At 32.1% G+C, this 23,469-nt stretch overlaps 1 protein-coding gene and 2 non-coding genes across 3 annotated transcripts; 1 reads left to right on the forward strand and 2 right to left on the reverse strand.

The window, feature by feature from the left end:
* Positions 1 to 218: 218 nt before the first annotated feature.
* Positions 219 to 292, forward strand: TRNAV-CAC (transfer RNA valine (anticodon CAC)). The gene has a single exon. It is a non-coding gene; the product is annotated as a tRNA-Val (tRNA).
* A 3,575-nt stretch (positions 293 to 3,867) lies between these two features.
* On the reverse strand, positions 3,868 to 3,939 carry TRNAD-GUC (transfer RNA aspartic acid (anticodon GUC)). The gene has a single exon. It is a non-coding gene; the product is annotated as a tRNA-Asp (tRNA).
* Positions 3,940 to 19,071: 15,132 nt separating this feature from the next.
* On the reverse strand, positions 19,072 to 20,290 carry LOC126709403 (B3 domain-containing protein At2g33720-like). The gene has a single exon (XM_050409621.1). It carries the CDS (start codon positions 20,160 to 20,162, stop codon positions 19,173 to 19,175), a length of 990 nt encoding a protein of 329 aa, XP_050265578.1. The 5' UTR covers positions 20,163 to 20,290; the 3' UTR covers positions 19,072 to 19,172.
* Between the last annotated feature and the right edge of the window lie 3,179 nt (positions 20,291 to 23,469).

The following is a 23,469-nucleotide window of genomic DNA, read 5'->3' on the forward strand; positions in this document are numbered from 1 at the left end:
TTGGAAAAATGAAACCTACCACTACAACAGCAATTAGTGAGACTGAAAATGATGAGAATTTCTGTGGTGGAATTTGAACCGATTAAAAACACTTAAAGACAAGCAATCAAGATATGGTTAAAACGGTCCAGACTCAGTTTGAAGTTTCAAGTGTTGCAAGCAAAACTCAAATGTTAATTAATGTAGACTAATAAAATCTTGCAGATTTGTGTCAACACGTCTGGGTGGTGTAGTTGGTTATCACGCTAGTCTCACACACTAGAGGTCCCCGGTTTGAACCCGGGCTCAGACAATGTGCATCAGGCTCTCTTTTTATTTTTTAGTTGTTGTCAAAATTTGAAAGGTGAATACTACTTCATTGTTTAACTAGACCAATTCGATCGAGTCTACGAGATCTTTGTTTCCTATTAGCTATGATATGAGCACAATACAGTACTGCTATTCTTTCTGTCAAGATGTACTCTAGTTTAGTTGTTATTTGATATTTCACTACACACAAGATTAATCATTCACACATCTTTAAATTTGAAAGACAGAATTGTATTAGCTGTCTTTGGGTATGCTTAACCTAATGTCTCAATTATTTAAGGAGCATTTTGCTTAAGAAAAATTATAGGCATGCTTTGCTTTTGAATTAATTAAATGGGAGTATATATAAGCATATTACTCTTGAAATTATTATTTGCTTTCTTTGACTTACAAAATATTTCTATTGGCGAGTTCAGGCCTACTAACTTACCTAGGGATACTATCCATCTGATGCAAACAAATCATCTATACAACTACACCCAGCAAAAATTTAATGGCTATCATGTAGATGGTCGTCAATCGGTGAGGTAATCCACAACATTGATTTCTGTAATTATGGCATTGTATGTCTTACACAAGAAACCAAAATCAACTATAATTTGTCTGGATATATATATATATATATATTTATGACCCAGAGTTCTCAGCTTCTTCTACAGTAGAGGACATTAATTAAGGAATTGATGGAATTGGTCTCACTTCCATTGTTACAAGGTCTTGTTCTAATCTGCAGTTGTCTTCTTTTGTACCCCAATTCTTCTTGACATCTATATCGGTTTGGATAGATACTACAAAGGAAATTATTTATTACGTTCAGCTATTGAATTTTTCTGTTGATTCTCTACGACATGTTTGTCCCAAGAGGCCAATATGGCCAAAGGTTCTCTTATAAAACATACTTGGGTTTTGATAAGGTTCCTAAAGAATGTTTCACTTTTGAGGACTGGGGTGTACAGCTGAAGACAGAATTAATATCCATAATACATTAATACAAACAGAAAAAGAAGGCAAAAATAGATGAACAGGGGCACCCTAACAAGTATAGAAAAGAATGCTTATCGAATTTGATCAAGCCAACAACAATGATTCCAAAGACTAAAATTTGACCAAACCACAATATATACAAGATTAATTGCCTAAAAAAACTAGTATTAAAAAAACAAAAACAAAAAAAAGATATTTTCAGTTAACGAGGTATATTACAATTGGAATAACAAAAAAATCATCCAAAATTTAAGGAAAGAAAAGTTGAATCTAAAATGTTTTTTCCTAGCGAGATTAATTCACATATAAAAGATCACGTAAGCCTAAAAAGTATGAAAGAGCAGACTAGTTAATACATCTAATGTGCAGTTTGCAGAACACAAAAATTGAACTTTGAATGGCATGGATCGCAGTAAAGCCCAACGATATCTCCTACCTGGCTACCTTCAATTTCCTCCTAGCCACAAAATCCTCGTGCCGTTTTCCATTGAAAACATAGCTCTTAGATGAAGGCCACTTCTTGAAAACTAACTAATGATCGGACTTTGAATCTTGATCGAAAACTGTCACACTCAATCCGTTACTCTCGGTCTTCTTAACCGAGTCTGCACTAAAGAATGCCATAATATGGGTGTGGACAAGACTTTGATGCACCAAGAGCCGGCTCGAACTACCAATATACATTGCTTGGTAGTTTTCTTAATATGGAATGGAGCAATAAAAGGACCACACACAGACCTATATTGATTCCTATTGAAGTTAAAAGAGCATAAATGTCCATCTTCTTCTTCTTTTGCTATGTCTGCAAGCTTTGCGGGTTTTTTATCCAAAGCGGCTTTACTTCGTGCTGCAAAAAATTTATGTCAAGTTTTATTTTCATTTTTTACTTGAAAAGAACTCTATAGGTAAGTGTGTCATGGTATGTGTATTGAATTCAAATAAGTTTCCCATCGAAAACATGTCAAAAAACATTGATATTGATAGTCGTAATTAGTTTGACCTTAAACATACCAAAGAAAAGGATTGAATTAAATACAAGCAATATTAATGTTAATGTAAAAACAGCAAAAATAACAAAAAGTATAATACGTACACTTGCAGTCCACATCTTAACTACTAGAGTACTAAATTGTAATTTACAACTTTAAAGTTTTGGGTAATGTTGATTTTGTTATTTAAAGTTTTAAAAATAGGATCGCATCCCTAACATTAGACAACGGAATATCTAGAAAAAGTACATAGCTTAGTGTAACATGCACCAATACTAGGAGATTTTCAAGATTCTAAGGATGGAATGCACGAGTACATTCCTTTTGTACCTTCTTTAGCATGATTGGACTGTGCCGCGTTGAATAATAATCATGTGGAAGAAATTCACTCCAATACTAGGTTTGAACACTTTTGGCCTGTGGTTTTGAGAACAAGAACAAAAACAAGAAAAGAATAAGATTAATTTCTCAAGTTCCATTGGACAGCAAATCAAAAAGAGTGATCTGAAAACCAGCACGTTTTAATGATTATTGTAGTGATTTCTCTGATGTTGGGTAATGTATTTTGTTGATATGTTTCTTTAATGTCTCATTTTGTTACTTCTCAAACTAGTTACTTTAAGTCAAGTTTCTTATATATCAGGATAAGGTTTTACATCTGCCTTTCACTTTCTTTTTTTTATATCAAGATACATGTCTGCCTTTCACTTTCACAAATTCTATAGTGAAGTCTTAGCACCAAGGGGGGAAAAATGTATCAACTGTAATAGAATGCAAATTCCTAAATGTATAAATTGATTTGCATCTACCAAAAAAAAAAAAAAAAATCATACACTATGAGCAGCAAACAATGTAAGCAGATATGTTTTCTAAAATTTTTGGAAGTTTCTTCATTTCTGTAAATTCAGAGATGGAGGAAGTTAACTTATGGCATAAGCTGGCAAATAATACTAAAAACAAAACTCCATCTTTGCTATAAATAGCAACATAATTAGCTGCTAGTCTTTACATCATGCAAAAATGTACTAGGTTCAGGAATCGTGACATCCTGAAGCAAGAAATGTAATTATAGATGATATTGTGTCAATTATTTGGATAACAAAACAAAGAAATTGGGGTCCTTGACCTTATCAATGATAAGGTTGTTGTATGACACACTGGCACACATGCAATACTTTGAATATTGTTGGGTTCATCACTGTGACATGTTTTTTTCCTTAAAGGAAGTTCATCGCTGTGATTTGAATAATCACAAGAGCATAATATGTATTCTAGTCACAATAGTATAAGCAACCTACAACTACAAGAATTGCAAAGTTGACTGGTATTTAAAAAATAAAGCTTTATTTTGAATAAAATGAAGATAGAAGGATAAAAATAAAGCTTTATTAATCTTAAATCACGAGTTGGGCAGCAAACACATGGTGGGCATCTCCAAAATATCAATGAGAGACTACGCAAAGCACAAAGAAAAAGTTGAGAATTCATACGGAGTTGTGGGAGCGTAATGAGAAAAGGAATGTGGAGTTGTGAAAAGCACAGGCTCGAGCAGTAAAAGGAAAAATGACCAAAGAAAACAAAAATTCGCCGTTGCCGGGGATCGAACCCGGGTCACCCGCGCGACAGGCGGGAATACTCACCACTATACTACAACGACTTGGATGCTTACGTCATCTCTTAAATAAGTAAATACTGTATAAGCCTTCTTTATGGAATGAGCCCAAATCCAAATTGAACAGGTATCTCAACGCATATAGATGTATCCTTCTAATGTGGATCCCATATAGATGTGGAGACCATGCACTCTAAAGACATATGATACATATTTTTGATACATGAGATAATCATTATGTCAATCCATAATAAGCTCCCACAAATAAAAAATGAATTTTTTTTTTTTTTTTACTACAAAATCAAATCTTGGAAAGTTTTTGATAGGTCAAAACAGTTGAAAAATGTTTTTTTTAGAAAGAAAGTGTAAACGTTTTCAATAATTTAGATATCAAAGAAAGATTTTTTTTTTTTTTTTTTTAATTTAGGGAAAAAAAACTTTAAGCAAAATATAGAGATAAAAATAATATTTTAAACTTTAAAAAATTAATTATTTTTAGATAATTGGCTCATTCTCATGTGCCTAGTTATGGCTCTGAAATGCGTTGTATAGTTTTAGCTATAAACTTTTAATATAATTTTATTGAGAAATAATAAATTACTAATCACTTGAATCTAGATTATATAAATTGCATATAAAGTATTTTGATTCCTAAAAATTCAATATTATCTTTCATATAAATTATATTTATTGTGTTTTGAGTTTTTATTGTGCCAGTAAAAACAATGAAACTCTTCATTGCCTATATGGAGAAAATATTTCCTCTTCTCTTAAATGGTGAGGCCAAAATTTACAAGCCAAAAAGAGGGAAAAGTATCAAGCAATCACACAACATAATTATATGAAAAAATTCCTAAATTTAATAATTAAAAACCTATGGAAACTTAACCAAAGGTATTTCATTTTCCAAAAAAAAAAAAAAAAACATAATTCTCTTCTAACTTATCAGTTGTCTTATAATGACATTTTTGTAGTGCACACATATAATATTATTAACAACAAAAATAAAAATGAGAAATAGTAACATAAAAAAATTACTATTCAAGAAAATTAATTTAATCTAATAACACACATATAAGCATAACTCAAATACAACCTAGAAATAAAAAAGATGAAACCCTTGTTGTAGGAGGAAATACAAAATTTGATAATTCTTAAATTAAAAATAGATAAAGCCTATGAGAGAGAGAGAGAGAGAGAGAATATTAGTACAAATAATTCATAAATTCAAAAAAAAAAAAAAAAAAACTAAACATATTTTTGTAAGATAAAAAAGAAGAGTAGCGATAGAAGGATAAATCTCCATACCTTTAAATTTATATAGGCTTATATAATGAATTTTATGGATTTAAAATTGCATTCATGACTCATAAACAAAACCAAATCAAAAAAACAAAACAAAGAGAAGAAACATACCCGTAGTGCGGATGGTGGCTTTGATAAAACATTCTACATTTCTATTACAAACAAAACAAACTCAAATAATAATTGATGTTTGCCAAATCATAAAGGTGAAATATTTATAGCGGTTCATATAATTGATTTCATGGATTTAAAATTACATTTATGACACATAAGCAAAACCATAAAAACAAAAGCAAAGAAGAGAAACATACCTGTAATAGTGTGGTTTTAATAAAGCATTCTACTGCAAACAAAACAAAAAGAGAGATACAAACTTGTGCTCAAATTGCAATGAAATTATATTTCTAATCAATGAGAATAAAAATTTATTAGAACCATAAGTAGTATTTCTAGAGAGAGAGAGAGAGAGAGAGAGAGAGAGAGAGAGAGAGAGAGAGAGAGAGAGAGAGAGAGAGAGAGGCCATAAATCAAGAAGTTGTGCATATAAATATATAAGAATACACTAAAAAAAAACCATATATAGAGAGAGTTTTCAAATGTGAGGAAGTTAGATTTCTAATCAATTTAGGAATTATAAGATAAAGAGAATTACTAGGAAAACGAATTAACGTTTAAAAAAAAAAAGAAGAAGAACAAAACATAAAAATCACATCACTTAGGATGTATGTTTATCCAAAAAAACTTGGAAGTTAGGACTTGGGAGAGTTATATTGGATATAGAATTTCAATCTATATTGAAGTTAAATCATAAGAGAAAGTATTAGATAGTTTGGAATTAAAGAAACACCTATCTTTTGTGAAATTCCAATAAATTATATTTAAATATATATATAGTTAAAAAATGTTTCCATCCAAAAACTAGCGTGTATTTTTTTCTAATGGTTACACTTCCTAATATAAGTAAATTAGTTATTTTATCCATGTTTCCAATGTTATAAATTTCTTCTTAGTTTATCCAAAAAAATAAAAAAGAAAAAGAAAAAAGGAGAGAAATATGACCAAAAAGGTTGCATATTTTGTTAAAACACTAGGTAGAAGTTTATAAGAACAAATAAACTATTATTCTATCTAATTTTTTTTTTTCAATTTGATGAAATTATATAATGCAACCACGGTTTCTAAACCCAACTTTTAATAACAAATAAAATAGTAAAAATATTTTAAAAATTATGGAAAGTTTTAAAATTCTAAAAGCTCTTAGTAGTAAACATGTGTTGCACGGTTTTGGTCATAAACTTATAATATGAATAATTTTATTGAGGAACACTAATTAATGATTGAAAAGAAATGCTATACCGGTTGGACTAAGACATAACTTTTACTTGTTCAAATAACAATTAAGGTGAAGTAGGACAAGGAACAACAAATAATAATTATAACATACCGACATAATAATATTTATATTTAATTATAATGTGTCAAATTAATAACAATACTAAACATGCCAACATGTTTATGTTAATTAATGTAAATAAGCATAAAATTAATATCAACATCTGTTAGGACATATGTGATTTAATGCTAGGAACATATGTCAAATGATCAGAATTGGCTAATCATTTGACAAAACGCACTTTACTTGTATTTGGGTAGATCTAGGATGTGTTTAATACTTCAAAAAATAAGGTTTCAAGATTAAGTGTTAAAGTCATGCAAGTCTGTCCAAGAAACAAGTAAAGAAGTGCTGGATTTTAAAACTCGACAGCTAGTATCTATCGAGATTTAAAAAGCTGCTAAAGTCCGATGCTCGACAGCTAGCTCGACAGATAAGCTATCTATCGAGATTTATAAAATTCAGTTTTTCAGAGCTGATTTCAATCTAATCCGTGAATACATGTTTGAGCTTTCTTTTCTTACAACCCTAAACATATATAAAAATTGTTTTAAGGGCTATCAAAGGTTGCGCAAGTGTGAAGTAAAGTTGTGTTCATGCAAATTGTGATCGGAGACAGAATTTGCCCTAGTTCATCTTTCTCTTGAAGAAGTTGCTGTGTTTGTACACTATAGGGTTTTGTAATTAAGGAGTTTCATGATCTTCATCATATGATGAACTGAAGAACTTTGTAGCCAACATCTTTCTCAAGTTGGTGAGTAAGCCGCATACTGGGATTTGCGTATTGAATTGGTTAGTCACGTACTAGGAGCCGTGCATTACAAGGAGAGATTGTCACTACAGAACAAGTCCAATTGGGTATTGGGGTAAGGGTTCAACTGTAGGTTGATATAAGGTACTGAGATTCCTTTACTTGTAACTGTTTGTTGTGATAATAGTGAATTCTCAGGAGTGGTGACCTTAAAATCACCCGGTGGGGTTTTTGTCATGTAGATTTTCCCCATTCGTAAACAAATCACTGTGTCAATTTAATTTTTACTGCATTTAGTTAATTGGTTATTTGTTTGTATCACCACGGGTATTGCATGCTAATTGAATTAATTAATTAACTTGGCTAATTAATTTATTAATTCATCACAAGGAGTCAATACATTCTTAGCCTGTCAACATCTAACACCCTACTATTGCACGAATTATGATTAAAATTGACCTAATATTTTTACTTTAACCCCAAGAAATCATCCCAAATTAAAAAAAAAAAAAAAAAAATCGAAGCAGAATTCACTACAACACACATATAAATATATACACACAAAGAAACTCTTAATTCAATAATTACAAACAATACAAATTTCTAAACATTAAAAAAATGGAATTAGAGTTAAAGTAAAGACACTCGCATAAAAATTGAATTAACTTTAATAGCAAGGGAGAGGCAAGTGAAGTCATGTAGATTTCACATCACCTTAAATATCCATTGTTTTTACATCACAATTAATTTTCTGTCTCCATTCTTTATGGAGTGATGTTTATTATCATGGTTTTGGATGCTCAAATCTTGGCCTCATGGCTACTTGTGAGATCTACACATATTGGAAAAATTAGTGATAGTACCTTACTTATATATATATATATATATAACAGATCTTTTAAAAAGCGAATAAGATTTTTGTTAAAATTAATTTGGTAGTTCTCATGGAAGATATACCATTGATTCTAAAGACCATAATAAGCTTATAAATTAGATCAAAGTTAACAAAAATAATTTAAACAAAAGGCAACCCTCACATAAAACATATTCAATTTGATGAAAAAAAAAATGAAGAAGGAAATTTTATGAAAAAACAAGAAGAAGAAGGCAAATACAAACCTGCAAGTTTCATAGGTAAGGTAAGTATGAGAAGAAAAGAATACATCCACAAACTGTATGGTGGGAAAAGGGAAAAATTCACCAAAACCATATATAACCCCCACTTTTATGCTATATTAGATAATTTTTTTTTTTGAGAAAGAAGAAGTTGATAATTTGATATGAACAAAAAGAAAAAGGGGTTTACGTAATCAAGAATTTTACATTAATTATACATTAGTTTTTTTTTTTTCTACTTTATCCCCCCCCCCCCAAAAAAAAAGTTAACGTTATTAGATTGTTATTAGATTTTTTTTTTTAGTTTACATTAAAGTTAATGCATATTAACTATTTTTTTTTTATACTTTATCCAAAAAAAGCTTCTTCTTTTTTTAAGAAGAAAAAATAATACTTTTAAATTTGTTACTTTATTATTAGGAAATAGATAGTGTAGGATAAATGTTTATCCCAAAAAAAAAATAAATAAATAAATACTAACATAAGCTAAGAGTAAAATTGATACTTTATAAAATTAAAAAAGAAGAAGAAGAAGCTAATACGAACACTTATTGTTGCTTTATTCAAAGAAGTTGATAAGATCAAAAACATTTTGTTTTTACCTAAAAACTTACTGCAATATGGTGGAACCACTCGCTAACCCGTGCTATGCACGGGAACCTACCTATTTTTGAGGTAGACTAAAATAATTTTATAAAATCTTAAATTGATTAAGAAACTGTACCATTGCATAATTTGTTTTTGTATGACTTCAATTTGTGTTACAATTTGATGAATAAGCCATTACTTGAACGTGCAATGGTCTACAAAAAATTTGTCAGACAGTTTCAGATACTGCAAAAAAAAAATTAAAAAATTAGATATTAAAACTTCAAAAAGACAAAAAATATTAAAAAATCAGATGATTCACTGCTTAGAAATTATTGAAACAAAACAAAATATATATGACTAAACAATATAAAAATATAAGAGAAAGATGAGTTACATTCAAATGAATAATCCATAACTATAACTGTTGAAATGAATTAAAAGATTGAGAGCCTACAAATTATAGATAATATATATATATATGTGTGTGTGTGTATGTGTATGACTACACAAATTCAGATGTTAAAACTTCCAAAATGCCAAAAAATAATATATAATTAAATAATAAGTTATTGAAACAATTCAAAAAATATATGATTATTCAAAAGAGAAATATAAGAAAAAGAAAAAAGTATACGAACCCATAAAGTAATAAGTTTTAAATTTTAACGGGTCTAAACTTTAAACGAACCTTATCAGCATGTGGCCCACGCTAAAAAATGTTGAGCAGGAGCCCACATTGAAATAATGAATGCATACGTCCTCTTAATATATCATATATAAGTTTTCTGCTCAAGAAAATAACATACTTTCATATGTGATTTGTAAGGACCTGATTTAGACTCCTAGCCCAATGGGTTTATGGACTCAAGCCCAAAACATCCCAAAACAATAAATTTGTAGAGAATGGGTTGGAAAACTAGGCTTTCGTGAATTAGATAACAGAAAGACAGGATTTGATGCTAGAAAGAGAAAGACAACAGAAGTTTATTAAGGAATAACGTTCTCTGATTGGTCCGAGGACACTGATTCTTTAATATTTACTCTTAAAACTTTATTACAGATTTTCTCCTCCCTTCTTCATGGAGGATCTTTCACGTTATATAGTCCTCCCTGGACTATCTTGATCTTACACTTGTTGACTATCTGAACTCTTACTTAAGTACCTGTCTCATCAGGCACCGTTCTTGGCTTTCTATGAGTTGTGGTTGCCAAGGCAATATTGTTCAGGGGTCTTCCCCACATAAATGCGGCCAGAAAAGTAGCTGCAGTGCATTTAATGCGGTAATAGCAGCTTTCCTTTAGATATTTTTCTAGGGTTTTCTTCTCTCTTGCACATTTCTGGAGTACGTCCTTGTCATTGATGCATCCTGGGAGGTCGCCTTGATCATTAGGTCCGATGTTTGACATATTCTTAGCCGGTCCGAGGAGACACTCCTCCTCGGACAACCTTCCCGTTCCATGTTCTGTTCGTAAAGTCTGACTCAAAACAATTTGTACTGCTTGCTTGTCTTCGGATTACTTACCTCCTCGGACAGGGCCCAAGGCCCAGTATGTGATCCAAGCCCTTAACCCCACATGATTCATATACGAAAAATACGTGAAAAACCATATTTTTTTTTTAACAAAGTAGAGGAGAAGAAAATAATTAAAGAAGAGCTCATACCTTTACTCGACTTAAAAAAAAAATATATATATATATATATATATATTGGGGTTTGCACTGCTTTTATAGTAATTTGGAGATAAATTATCAATGTTTGAGTTTGAATTTAAATTAGACTTGTTAGAGAAATAGAGTTTCATTCTTTGTTAAGTTTGGACTAAACAAAAATAATTTTGTTTAAAAAAAAAAAGTGATAATGATGAGTTTGAGTTTAAGTTGGACTTATTAGAGAGATAGAATTTCACTCTTATTAAGTTTGGACTAAATTAAAATAATTTTATTTAAAAAATGATAATGATGTGACAAGCTCTAGAGAGATCAATAAAAAATCAAAGATTTCGGTTATTTGTGGGTGTGGGTGTGAGTGTGGGTGTGGGTGAGATATATACTATATAAAAAAATGAAAATAAAAATGACCACCTGAATGTTTCTAAACCCAAATCAAAGCCCGACAATAAACTTAGCCTATTCAGCCGAAAAAAGAAGACAATAAACTTAGCCCAAACAAGCCCAACTCACTAAAAAAAAGAAATGAATGTTGGTGGCCAAGTATATAGTACTTTATATATTCACAATAACACAACCACCTAAGTCTCGTTTATCCGCTTTCAAAAAAAAAAAAAAAAGTCTCGTTTTATCCTGAATTCAACACTTTCGGGCCTATCGTAAAGCCCAAATCTCGCTAAATAAAAAATGCCAGCCACACATATATTGTTACTTTATTGTATGCTTAGCTAACAATTATATATAAAAGTATAAACATAACCAACTATAATGAAGGACTTAACTACACAACTTATTACCTGCAAATTAATATATCATTGTGCTTCCAAGCATTGAACCAGAGAGGATAGTCTTACACCATAAATTTTAGTTTAGTAATTCTCATTGTATAAATATATTATTTACTTTGGATATGAAAATGAGTAATTAGGTTTCTTTAAAATCATATACTTTGTCACAACTTACTGAAGTGGCGAACCATCACTTTCACACAAATTTACTTTTTTTTTCTTTACTAATCATAGCCGACCAAATCAAAGTTATGGCACAAAAATTATATTCCTAAATGTTCTCTTTTCTTTTAGCACTAGACATTAAATATGTTGGAAATAAAGGAGAGATAATACCTAAATTTTCCTTGGAAATTACACAATTTGATTTTACCAGAAGAGGTGGCAGAGATGAGGCGTGGACCAAGTCACTGTCTTGAGACAAATCGTGCCGTCTACGGTATATCCGATGTAGTTAGACAAATAGTTTCCGTACGTTGCCCCCAGGATACAACAGCCCAACCACCTTTGCTAATTATCCTTGCGAGCCTACACTGCTTGTAAGATATAAGCTCTCTATAGCACTTTCTTTTCCCAAAAAATTTTGTAAAAGATAGAATATTTTTGTGAGTAGTAAAAAGCAATAGATGGTAAGTGTTTAGGATAATAAAAAAAAAAAATTGAAAGGTTTTCAGCTTTGTAATTCAAAAACAATGTGTGTCTACCACTTTTATTTCTTTCCATATATATATATATATATATAGCCAGACCTTTAACTTGTCCTTAGCCAAAAAATCAAAAAGATTTGATATCAATTAAATGGTCATAAAGGTATTGAAATCAATGTCATGAATAGCTTTCTTTTTATACATATATTTTATATATATACATACATATATATATATATATATATATATATAAACCGGTCAAACTATTTGCCAAAGTGTATGTTGAGGTGAGGTAAGTTAGTAGACAAATCAAGTTTGTCTTGTAGTGTCATAACCCATAATGCCATTAAAACAAAATTTACAGCCTCTAACGTGGCTGTGTTTAAGCTGTCAAATAATGCTTTTCTTTGAAACTTTGACTATACACCATAATTACAACCAAGAATGGAAAGTAATATATAATGCTATAACCTATCAACAGTAAATTATATAAATATATAGTTGTACAATATCTGATACTTTCTATCTATAACATTGCTATTAAATATATTAAAAGAAACGTTTTAAAGCAAAAGTTTATAAAAGAAAGTATACTAAAAGTTGGCAATATATGGTATTTAAATTCACATTAATTTTTAGAGATTTCCTAATTAAAACCATTGACAATAGCTATTCAAATTTTGAATTATATTTGAATTTTCAAAATTTAGCAATCAACGTATCTGACATTAAGGGATAATTGATTTCCTCAATTTACATAAATGAGTATTAAAATAAATGTGATATTTTTTATAAAAATATCCAACAAAATATATGACATATTCTTTGAGCAGGTTGTAGCTTACAATTAGGGGTATTCACCAAACAGCATCAAAATCACCCACAAAATGGCACAACCGCACCACACCGCAAGTAACAGTGCACCACACCACATGGTGTAGTGCAGTTTGTGATTTTATAATAAGAAGAAAAAAAAAAAAACAAACCACACTGCACCCTCTTTATATATTAATATATTTGTTTGTTTTTAATATTAAATATATTATTAATAGTTTAATAATCCTAGTTTTCAAAAAATATATAAAGTTTGATAACCCTAGCAAATGTTGACTAGGAAAGTCAACTCAAAATAAAGAAAAACTAGCTCAATAGTTTAAAACTTGGCCCAAAATAAAGGGAAAAATTAGTTTTGGGCTAGGTAGGAAAAGTCCAAAATTTGAAAAATATACTAACTTCAAACCGTTCAAACCACATCTTATACATCGCACTGCACATGTAATCGCAAAAATAAGATGCGGTGCAGTTATGATTTTAGCTAAACTATACCGCAAAGTGCGGTACTAAAAATGGCTCAAAACCGCACCGCAAACACCCCTACTTACAATTACAGGATGTTAGTCAATTAGTTTGTTAGGGTCATATTTTTATGTAATTAGCATATCCTATGATAAAACACACTTTACTTATAATTGACTAGTTCTATGTGAATTCTAGAATATCATGAAGTATGTCTGTTAACTATAACAAGTGGTATTATTGAAGACACGAAGACTGCACAAAAAAACAAGTGAGAAAAGCTGAAAGTAGTAAACCTCGACACAAGCTCGACACAAGGCCTCTATTGAGAATTAATGAAAAACCTCGATACCTCTCGATCTATCAAACTTTGCAAATCTAGAATTTTCAAATTTGTATTTCAGCCCATGGCCATGATGACTTAGACTTGTAGGGTTTCATTCACTAAACTCCTACGTGATACAAAATGTTTATTTCCAAGTCATCATAATACACAGACTTAATTAGAAAATCAATACACTTTTTGTAAAGCTATTGCACTTTTATTCGTCTTAGAGTTTTGTGACCAAGTGCTTCCTTTTCTACAAAAATATTGAAGAATTTTGCATCCAACAACACGCTTCAAGTTGCTAGGAGTTTGTCACATTCTGGGATCCGTGCAAAGGGAATAAATTTCTACAAAATCAAGACCAATTGAAGATTGGTGTAAGGATTCAACTATAGGTTAGTACTTTGGGATAGTCCAGGTTTAGGGTAAGATTCCTTATACTTGTAATCTCTTGATTTTGATTGGAGATTCTTGGGAGTGGTGACTTGAAAATCACTCGATGGAGTTTTTGCATTGTGAGATGTTTTTCCCATTACTTATCAAATCACCATGTCTATTTACTTTCCATTGCACTCTAGATTATCTAGTGATTAATTTGTTCATGCCTCCATGATTTTGCATGTAATTTGACCTAGTTAATCAATTTGGGTAATTGAATTAATTAACTGGGATCAATCTATAACCCAACATAGTTGTATCAGTATATCACACACCTTGGACCCTTAATGAGGTTTCTAGGTTGTAATAGGTAGAGAGATTATTGAAGAATTTGTTCAACTTTCAATATTAGATACGTTACTAAACACATCATCAATAAAGAATAAAACTCAACAAATTGAAGAGAACTTGATTTTACATGAAAAATTATTGGACAAACAATAATTGATCACCTAAATAAAAATAGCAGTATCACCTTATTTTAAGTAACCACTGGAGAAGTGCTCTAATGTAGTAAATTAAAAGGCGAAACTAAATGTTGCTTTGCAAGTTCTTGTATAAGTAAAGGCAGAGAAGATATTCCAAAAAAATTGTAGTACACCTGAACCAAAAACATATATACTAATTAATTTTTTTTTGCTATATCCAAGAGCTCCCAAAAAAAAATCAGAAATCAGAATAGCATATTGTTTTTCAAACCTCAGAACATTTAGGAACGCAAGGATAATTTTTGTAATTTTTATTTTCAAAGAAGCTTGTTCAGATTTTTTTTAAAGCGCTCCTATAAATATGTAATGTTCTACAATAATTTTATGAGATTGAAATAAAATACTTCTTTGAAAATTTCTCAAACTTTGAAAGTGCACAAATAGTATCAAGGATGAAATGAAGTTTACATTGGACTCTCTCGTTTTTGGTTGTGAGGTTTCCAGACATGACAAGTGATGAATTAATGGTGTCGTATTGTAAACATGTTCTGAAATATTTAAAAAAAAAAAAAAATGATTGAAACCCAGTTTTCCAAAGCTTTTCATTGTGATAAAAAAAAAAAAAAAAATTATTGGAAAACTGGGTTTCAATCTTTTTTTTTTTTTTTTTTTTAAATATTTACGATTGTGGTGGGCCTTTTTTTTGTGATTGTGGGCTAGGCTACCTCCTGCCACACTACGGCCCAAGGATTCTGGGTAGGAGAGTCAAGACCGGTCCAATTGCAACTCACCTTAGACCAGCTTGTGCGCAAACTAAAGCCCCTTTGTTGAAACTTTGGTTACATATCCATGGCAGATGAAACTGTTACAAAAGAGTTATGACAGACAAATATAATATAACAACAATAAAGAAAATACGCTTGTTATACAGAATAAGTAAAGGATTCCCAATTAAAGAAAAGAGCAGCACAACAATAGAAAACGCATTATAAGAAGAAAGGATAATAATAATAAAAGAAAGGTAACACCGATAATCAATAAGATTAAAGGAGAAAAGGTTAATCTGTCATACTTAGTTGTATTACGGAACTAAAACCAAAGAGACTTCCTCAATGTGGATAACCTCACAGGAAGGTCCTGCTATAGAAATTACCTACTTTGAGGAGATGGGCCTAAATGGCTTATGCCCAAGAAATCCTTAATCCTTAATAGAGGGTAGGCTTTTAGAGAAAGAAAATGGATTAACCTATTGGTGCATGTTTGCTATCACACTCTTGCCTACTTTCTATTTTTTTTTTTTTTTCCTTTTCTAGGTTTTGTTACTCTGCCACTCTTTTCTTTTTTTAATTCTTGCTCGTGCGGTGTTATAGTGATGGTTGTGCTGTGATACTGTGACTCTCTCGTTGTGATTGTTGCTGTGATGATGATCCTACTGTGCATGGCGGAGGCTCCTTATATACTGCCTGTTGTGACTGTTTTTTTACCATTTCACCCTTTAACCACTTTTGTCTGGGTGTGAGTGTCCTTCTAAACCACCCACTGGTTTGTCAGTTGCCACCACCACTTACCTATGCTGGCTGTGCCACATCCCATTACCAGACAAAGAATTCTATTTTGTTTACTTGTTCACCGTGGCATTCCTATCCGAAATCAGGTGGGCATTCTCCCTCACTATCCCTCATGGCATGCATCTATTGGTTCCAACTCATCATTCTCTCTTTTGGATGGTATGTCATCCTAACAGGACATTTCCCCCAAAAGAGTTTGAGCAGGAACCCCAGAATAGGCTCCCCCCTTCTCCCCACCGCTAGACCATACCCTCTCTTACCTCTAACCCATGGTCCACCACTCCTGTATTGGCTGGGTACAGGTTAGTGGTGCCTGGGCCTTGTGCATGCTTCACTTTCGGGTGTGTCCAAAGCTTGTCTGCTGCTCATGCGTTTGCCATGGCCTAGAGGCTCTTCCGCGTGTTCTATTGCTTATTCTTGACCTCTTGTGGTGTGAATTGGTTTCTGAGCCTTCATTCTTTATGACTTGCTTCCTTCAAGGGTTGGGCCTTGCTTAATTGTGGGTTTTTCTCTCCTTAACCCACTCTTTCCTCCTTTCATAGACTTGCTAGCATTCCTGTCATGCCATTCTGTTAGTCTTGTTGTGGTGTTATTTGATCCGTGCTTGCTGGGCCTCTTTTGGGCCTGTTGCATGCTTTTCTTTCACTTAATTATAGTGAGCCAGTAGTATTGTCATTAGGCTCACATTCATGCTACTTCGGGCTTTCTTGACCCATTTCATTGCTTTTGGGCTTCCTTGGCCCATCTTATCCTTTTGGGCATCCTTAGCCCATTTTACTCCCATGGGCCTATCCCAAATGATGCAAATTACCATATTCTTTACTTTTGGGGTTCATGGGCTTTCCATCAACCCCTTACTCACTTAATTTATTACTTCGGGCATTTTTGGCCCATTCTTGCTTGCTTTTTATTTCATATAATGCCCATGAGTTTACTACTTCTTTTCTCAGAGCTCCTTTAGGCCCGCTTGCTTTCTTTAAGGCCCATTTATTATTTTCTAGGCTTATGATCCATTATTCTTGTCATTCGGGCTTAATGGTTTTCTTTCCAATTTACTAACTTTTTTTCTTCCATATTGTTGGGCTTCTTCTTGCTATTGGGCCTTTCTGCCAAAGTGGGCATCAACAATGATAAATACATAACAATTCAAAAAGTGATTTATTTAAAAATAAATAGATACGATGAAGTCACTATTGGTAAATGACAATTAAAATAAATAGCAGATCGAAGGGGTGCATGGCTTGGCGAACAGACTTTTAAACAGTACGTGAGAGTGCAAGGGAGGTGTGTTTGGACTGATTTCTTCCTCAATTTTGTATTCTGGCAAGAGATCTTTCAAGTGATGGCCGATGGGCTCAAATGAATGCTAAGAAGGTTAAGGGCTGTTTGGATAAGAAAATTTCATCACTCAATTTCCGTCACTCAATTTCCATCACTCATCACTCATCACTCAATTTTTCACACCCGTTTGGCATCATCACCTAATTTCCATCACTCAATATTTTTCACACTATTTGTGGGCCTATACCTGTCACCCGGTGCAGCTTTTTTTTTTTTTTTTTTTTTTTTGTTTTCAGTATCCAAACTCACCGAAGCTAATATATATATATATATATATATATATAAGAACCGAACAACCAACCCAAGAGAAGGAAAAAAAAAAAGTCAAAAGTGGTCAAAAGGTGCAGCTGGTACTGTTTGTGGGTCCCCTATGTGTGTTTAATTACAATATTGCCATTGAATTATGAGTTATGGAAAGTGAAAACAGCCAAAATGTGTTTTCAGTTTCCATAACTCATAACTCAAAAATCAGATAATTGAGTGATGGAAACAGAGTTATCGTTTGCCAAACAACCTTTTTGCTATGGATCCCACCATTTTTGAGTTATGAGTTATGAAAACAGATAATTAAGTTATAGAAATAGGCAAAAAGAATTGAGGTAGTACTCGAATGATTGATTGTCGAGAGGGATGCATAGCCAAAAAGAATGCTAAAAAGTCTTGGCTTTGACGCCATGCTAGCTAGAAGCCTAGAACTAGCTAGGAACACCCATTTTCTTATAATAATTTTTTTTTCCTAAAATTTTAAAAAAAATCCACAAACAAACAAAATTCAACAAGCTAGCCCCTACGCAAAGTCCTTTGTACACGTGTGATTCCGTAATATATCTATTGGGTAGTGTTTATTATGCATAATTTGTTTTACACACATCCTAAAAAACATGATTTTAGTTTAAGATTTTAATTGCTTTTCAGTGTGTATATAAAACTATGCAAAACAATTTGTGTTCAACAAATTTGACGCTAAGGGCTAACCAAACTACATCGCTATGGATTTGATCAAATTACATCATTTTGCAGGGGCTAGCTATAGTAAACCTAGCCTTATAAGTAATTAAGTATGATAATGTAGTACCTAGTATAGTAAAGCAATACAATAGTATAGAGGTACGGCGCCAGAAGAGATAATACAGTTCATTCAATATAAGGTGATTACAATTACAAATCTTTTTTTTATTTTTTAATTGATAAGTTATATATATACACACATTCATGATTCACCTAATATGGATCCTAAACGCCAGAACTTACCCGGATTCTTTTTTTCTTTTTCTTTTTCTTTTTTGGGAGAAAGAAAGAGTAATTAGAATTCATTGGCAATTGATATATTATCTAAGATCGAAGTTCTTACTTTGAATTAGAAGTTATCTTTTATTCAAGAGGAATTTGTATGTTAAACTTCATTAGAAAATGCGGCCACCAATGCAAAAATTATCAAGACCAGAAATAGATCAATTATATACCTTAACGATGCATTGCACATTTGCAGAAGAAGTAATGCGACAAGTTACCAAACAATAATCACCTCCACGTAATGAAATAGAACAATGAGGAACTGTTAAACTACATATCTAGCTAGTTGTAATAAAACCAACAAGTAATGTTACATTAGACCTGAACTAAAAGCATACATAGTTCCTTTTCTTATAACCCAGAGATACAGAAAAAGTTTCAGATAGTTGTTTCACCCGAGCCCGTTGACGAACACAAAAATTGAACATGGAAGTATTTGAATCCCAGTAAAGTCCAATCTCATCACCTTGCTTCAACTCCCTCCTGATAACAAAATCCTGGTGCCACATTCCAATGAAAACATAACTCTTAGATGTTCTCCACTGTTTGAAAACCAACTGGTGCTTGGACTTTGTATCTTTGTCCCAAACTATAACTCGGATGCCTTTACTCTCAACCTCTCTAGCACAATCAGCACCCAAGAATGGCAAAACATGGTTCTTAACCAAACTTGTTCGCACCAAGAGCCGGCTCAAATGCCCAAGATCACTCTCCGTGAGCTTCTTCTTGATTTTCCAAGGATCATCAGAAAGCTTGATCAGCTTCCTTGAACCACCCCAATGCCTCTTTTCAGCTATCTTTCTCTTCTTGGAAATCCATGACTCATCGCACAGCTTCAATGCCGTTGAAACTTCTTGTTCTGTGTACTGATCATCGTTATTGCTCAAGAACTTGACTAACTCCTCAGTTGGCTTAGTAGTAAAAAAACTAGTTTCGCTTGCTTGTAATGGAAGGTTCTTGGTTATGGTCTGAAACTCACAAGAATGTGTTAGTTCAGTGGGCGTAGTAATAGTAGCAAAACTAGTTTCGGCTGTTTGAAGCTTCTTGGTTTCAGTCTGAAACTCAAAAGAAAGTGTTAGTTCTTCCCTTGGGGTACAACAAGAAGAAAAAGTAGTTTTTCTTGTTTGAAACTTCTTTGTTTCATTCTGAAACTCACAAGAAGAAAGTGTTAGTTCAGTTGAAACGTGGCTACATTCCTCTTCACATTCCTTTGCTTGCTCAGAGCTTTGGTAGTACTCTTGCTTCATGATTTCTGGTAATGGGTTGTCAGCCAAGATAAAGTGGTACGGACTGAACAATAGTCGTTGCAGTTCCATACTATATTTGCTTTAGTGGAGAAACAAAGGGGAAGAGACTTTTTTATTATTATGGTTCAGTACTGAACCAAACCAAAATGTAATGATTTTCACAAAGTAAACAAGAATGGGAAAGGGTATCCTCTTTATGAAATAGAGAACTGTGTACTGACCACTGAGATATAGTATATGATGATAAGTTCGTTGGTTTCTAATTCAGAAGGTGTGAGGAAAGTGTATTGCCATAGGACCATGTAAGATTTGCCTCGTTTCAAGGGGTGCAGGCTCCGCAATCTCGGTATTTGGATAAACATTTGCACATATAATTCCAAGTCTATATTAAGCACACAGTTCCAGCGCTTCTTCCAATGGCATCCTAACTTAATTGTCTTTTGTGTCCTGGTTTCAATTTTTTTTTTCTTCCTCATTTTAAGTTTTGAAGACAATCATTCCTCTTATAAGCTTCTCAGGTTAATGAGTGTGTTTAGGGTATTAGTTAATAATTAAGTTAAAGAAAGTTTTTATGGAAAAAAATAATAATTAATATTTTGACAATTTTTTTCATTTCTTATAAAAGTGATATCAAAATTTTTCTAAAATAAATTATTAATCAATACCTTAAGAACACTCATTAGCATTTCTGTTTATGTATAAACCCCGTAAAATTGGTGATGATTCATGATTTTGCATATTTTTAAGGCATGAAATAGGAGGTTTTCTCGGCTATTTATTTGGTCCTTTGGACTGGCATTCCATAAAGGATTTTGCTCCTATTAGCAGCACGATATTTTTAGTAATGACGCAGTTGCTACGTTGATCGTATTGCTTCTCTGCAAACTGCATGTCATTTGTTAAGTAATTTCCATTTTTTCCTGTTTTTCACTTTTTCCATTTTTGTCTCCATCTTCATTTACAAAATTTATTATTTGTTTTTCACTATATATAACCAAAGAACAGTAAATATCAAGCGAGCCTGCTGCTCAAGCCAACATAGTATTCTGCTGGTCCCATAACTTACTGAGTTACTAAAGTAGCATTTTACCATTTATTATGTGCAGAACTATGGACGTATATGCACAGTGAGTCAGAGACAGCTTCGAAATATGTACAATTGTAAGATAAATAAAAAAGAAAAAATGAAAAACATATATATATATATATATATATATAACTGAAATAATGTTGTATATATAAGTATATACATGAATAGATTGTAATAATGATGTTTGAGTTTAGAGAATATTATTTCATAAAATGAAAATTCTAATTCTAAAATTTTTTAAGTGAAAATTCGAAATACAGCATTTTCGATCAGTCGAAACTTTGGCTCAATCGATCGAAATAGTAAAGAAAAAATCCTTGAGTCTCTAGATGTCTCGATCACTGCTCAATTCTTGTTCGACCGTTCGAAAAGAGCACTTGATCGATCGAAAATAACTTTCGACCGATCGAGAATCGTAAAACAAGATTTTTCTGCAGAATTTTCTGGTGACTGTTCAAAGAGTTTAAAGAGGCTTCAAGCCTTGTGAATGGTTTTATGAAACATTTTAACTCTCCATACGTGCTTTTTGATAAAACATAATCCTATGGGTATAAATAGATATTTATGTTCACTTAAAATATAACTAACTCCACAAAATAGTAAGTTAGAGAGAAATACAAGAAATATTGTGGTCATTCTCCAGAATTGTTATCTGTAGAACCTAATATCTTGGTTGTATCCTGAGAACAAATTTATGATAACCCTTTAGCAATAATAGCGTGGGGGGCGAATATTGTCTAAGGAAAACAATATTGTGCCTCCAAGTTATTTATTTTCTATTTGTCTTTTGTGTTAATATTGTTTTTCCATTATTACTTTGTATAATATCCTAACAAATAATAATAAAGCATTTCTGGACGACTGATGCTTTGATCAGTAACTCAACAATAAGTCAATAACTCTATAGATACACATATTCTCACCAACTATTTCAAAACTGTCGAATTGATAAATTGATATCAGTATATATTGGACTAAAATGAGAACTGTACAATAAAAATTTGTGAATTCAATTTTCATAAAAATTTTTGTATAAGTAGCATTACTGATTATAATTCTATGTCATATTGCCCCTAAAATTCATATTGCCTAGAACTTTATCCTGGTTTACACGTGTAGTGCCAATAAAAAACACCAGTGAGAAAGTATTATCTGTGGGTATAGGTGGATGTATATAATTAATTAATTGTAACCTATCCTCCACTGTAAGACCTCTCTCTCTTTTTTTTTTTTTTTTTTTTTTTGCTTTTTTCCCTGAATAACTGTAGGACACTTTCTTAACTTCGGTGGCGTTTGGGAATTGCGTTTCTTGCATTTTTTTTTTCCTCAACGCGTGTCTGGCACTGTTCATTTTCCATTAACAATGATTTTAGGCTTATGAAGAATATCAAATGCGTGAACAATAATTTTATTTATTTATTTATTTTTCAATTTTCAGTAAAATAAACGATATCCAAATGAACCTTTCTTCTATTGACTTTTTTTTAGTAAAAGGCGAAAGAATAGTTCACTGTGTGCTCACCGTACAGCTCCGTACTTCTTCTATTGACTAATAAGTAAGATACAAGTTTTATTAGTAAACGCGTTAGATACATAAATTGCTTATTTCTCAGACATGACTAAACAATGTGATTCAGAAGGTGAAAAAAAAACTTCAAAAATGTTATACAAGTTAAAAATGTCAGTAGTCTCCGTTTGCAGGGAAAAAAAATGCTTATTTCTCACGGCTATTAAGAAATAACCTGTTGACATTCCCATAACAATTTTTGTCATTGTTAATGTAGTAGCGTTTTACTATTTATGCAGGGTCGTAAATGCACAGTGAAAGTGTAGAAGTATATTGTATTGAAATGAGAAATAAACTTTATCTGGACCAATACTTTGATCAAATTCAAGGACTATGTCTGAAGATTTGCCCGGCCACAGGCTCAATCACAGCTTATATTGCCTAGACCTATATGGTTTATAGGTGAATCATGAATGCATGTAACCTATCCGGCTAGCCCCACTATAGGACACTTTATTAACTTCTCCCATTGATGAATAGCTGCCCTAATCATGTATGAGACCTAGTACTAAACATTGTAAGATACAAGTTAAACACCCACAAAATGCATTAGATGTTGGGAAATTGCCTCAAATTCCAACGGTGACTTGGAAAGTCAATTAGGTTTCCTAGTTGAAGAAGGAAAAATTAATTTGAGTTTCCTTGTGTGAGAGTGCCTTTTTCGTGACACTCAGGCCCAAGGATCCCAGGCCTAAATGAAAAGGAGGATTTGGTGAACC

This window comes from Quercus robur, chromosome 12, assembly GCF_932294415.1.
Source record: "Quercus robur chromosome 12, dhQueRobu3.1, whole genome shotgun sequence".
NCBI lineage: Eukaryota > Viridiplantae > Streptophyta > Magnoliopsida > Fagales > Fagaceae > Quercus > Quercus robur.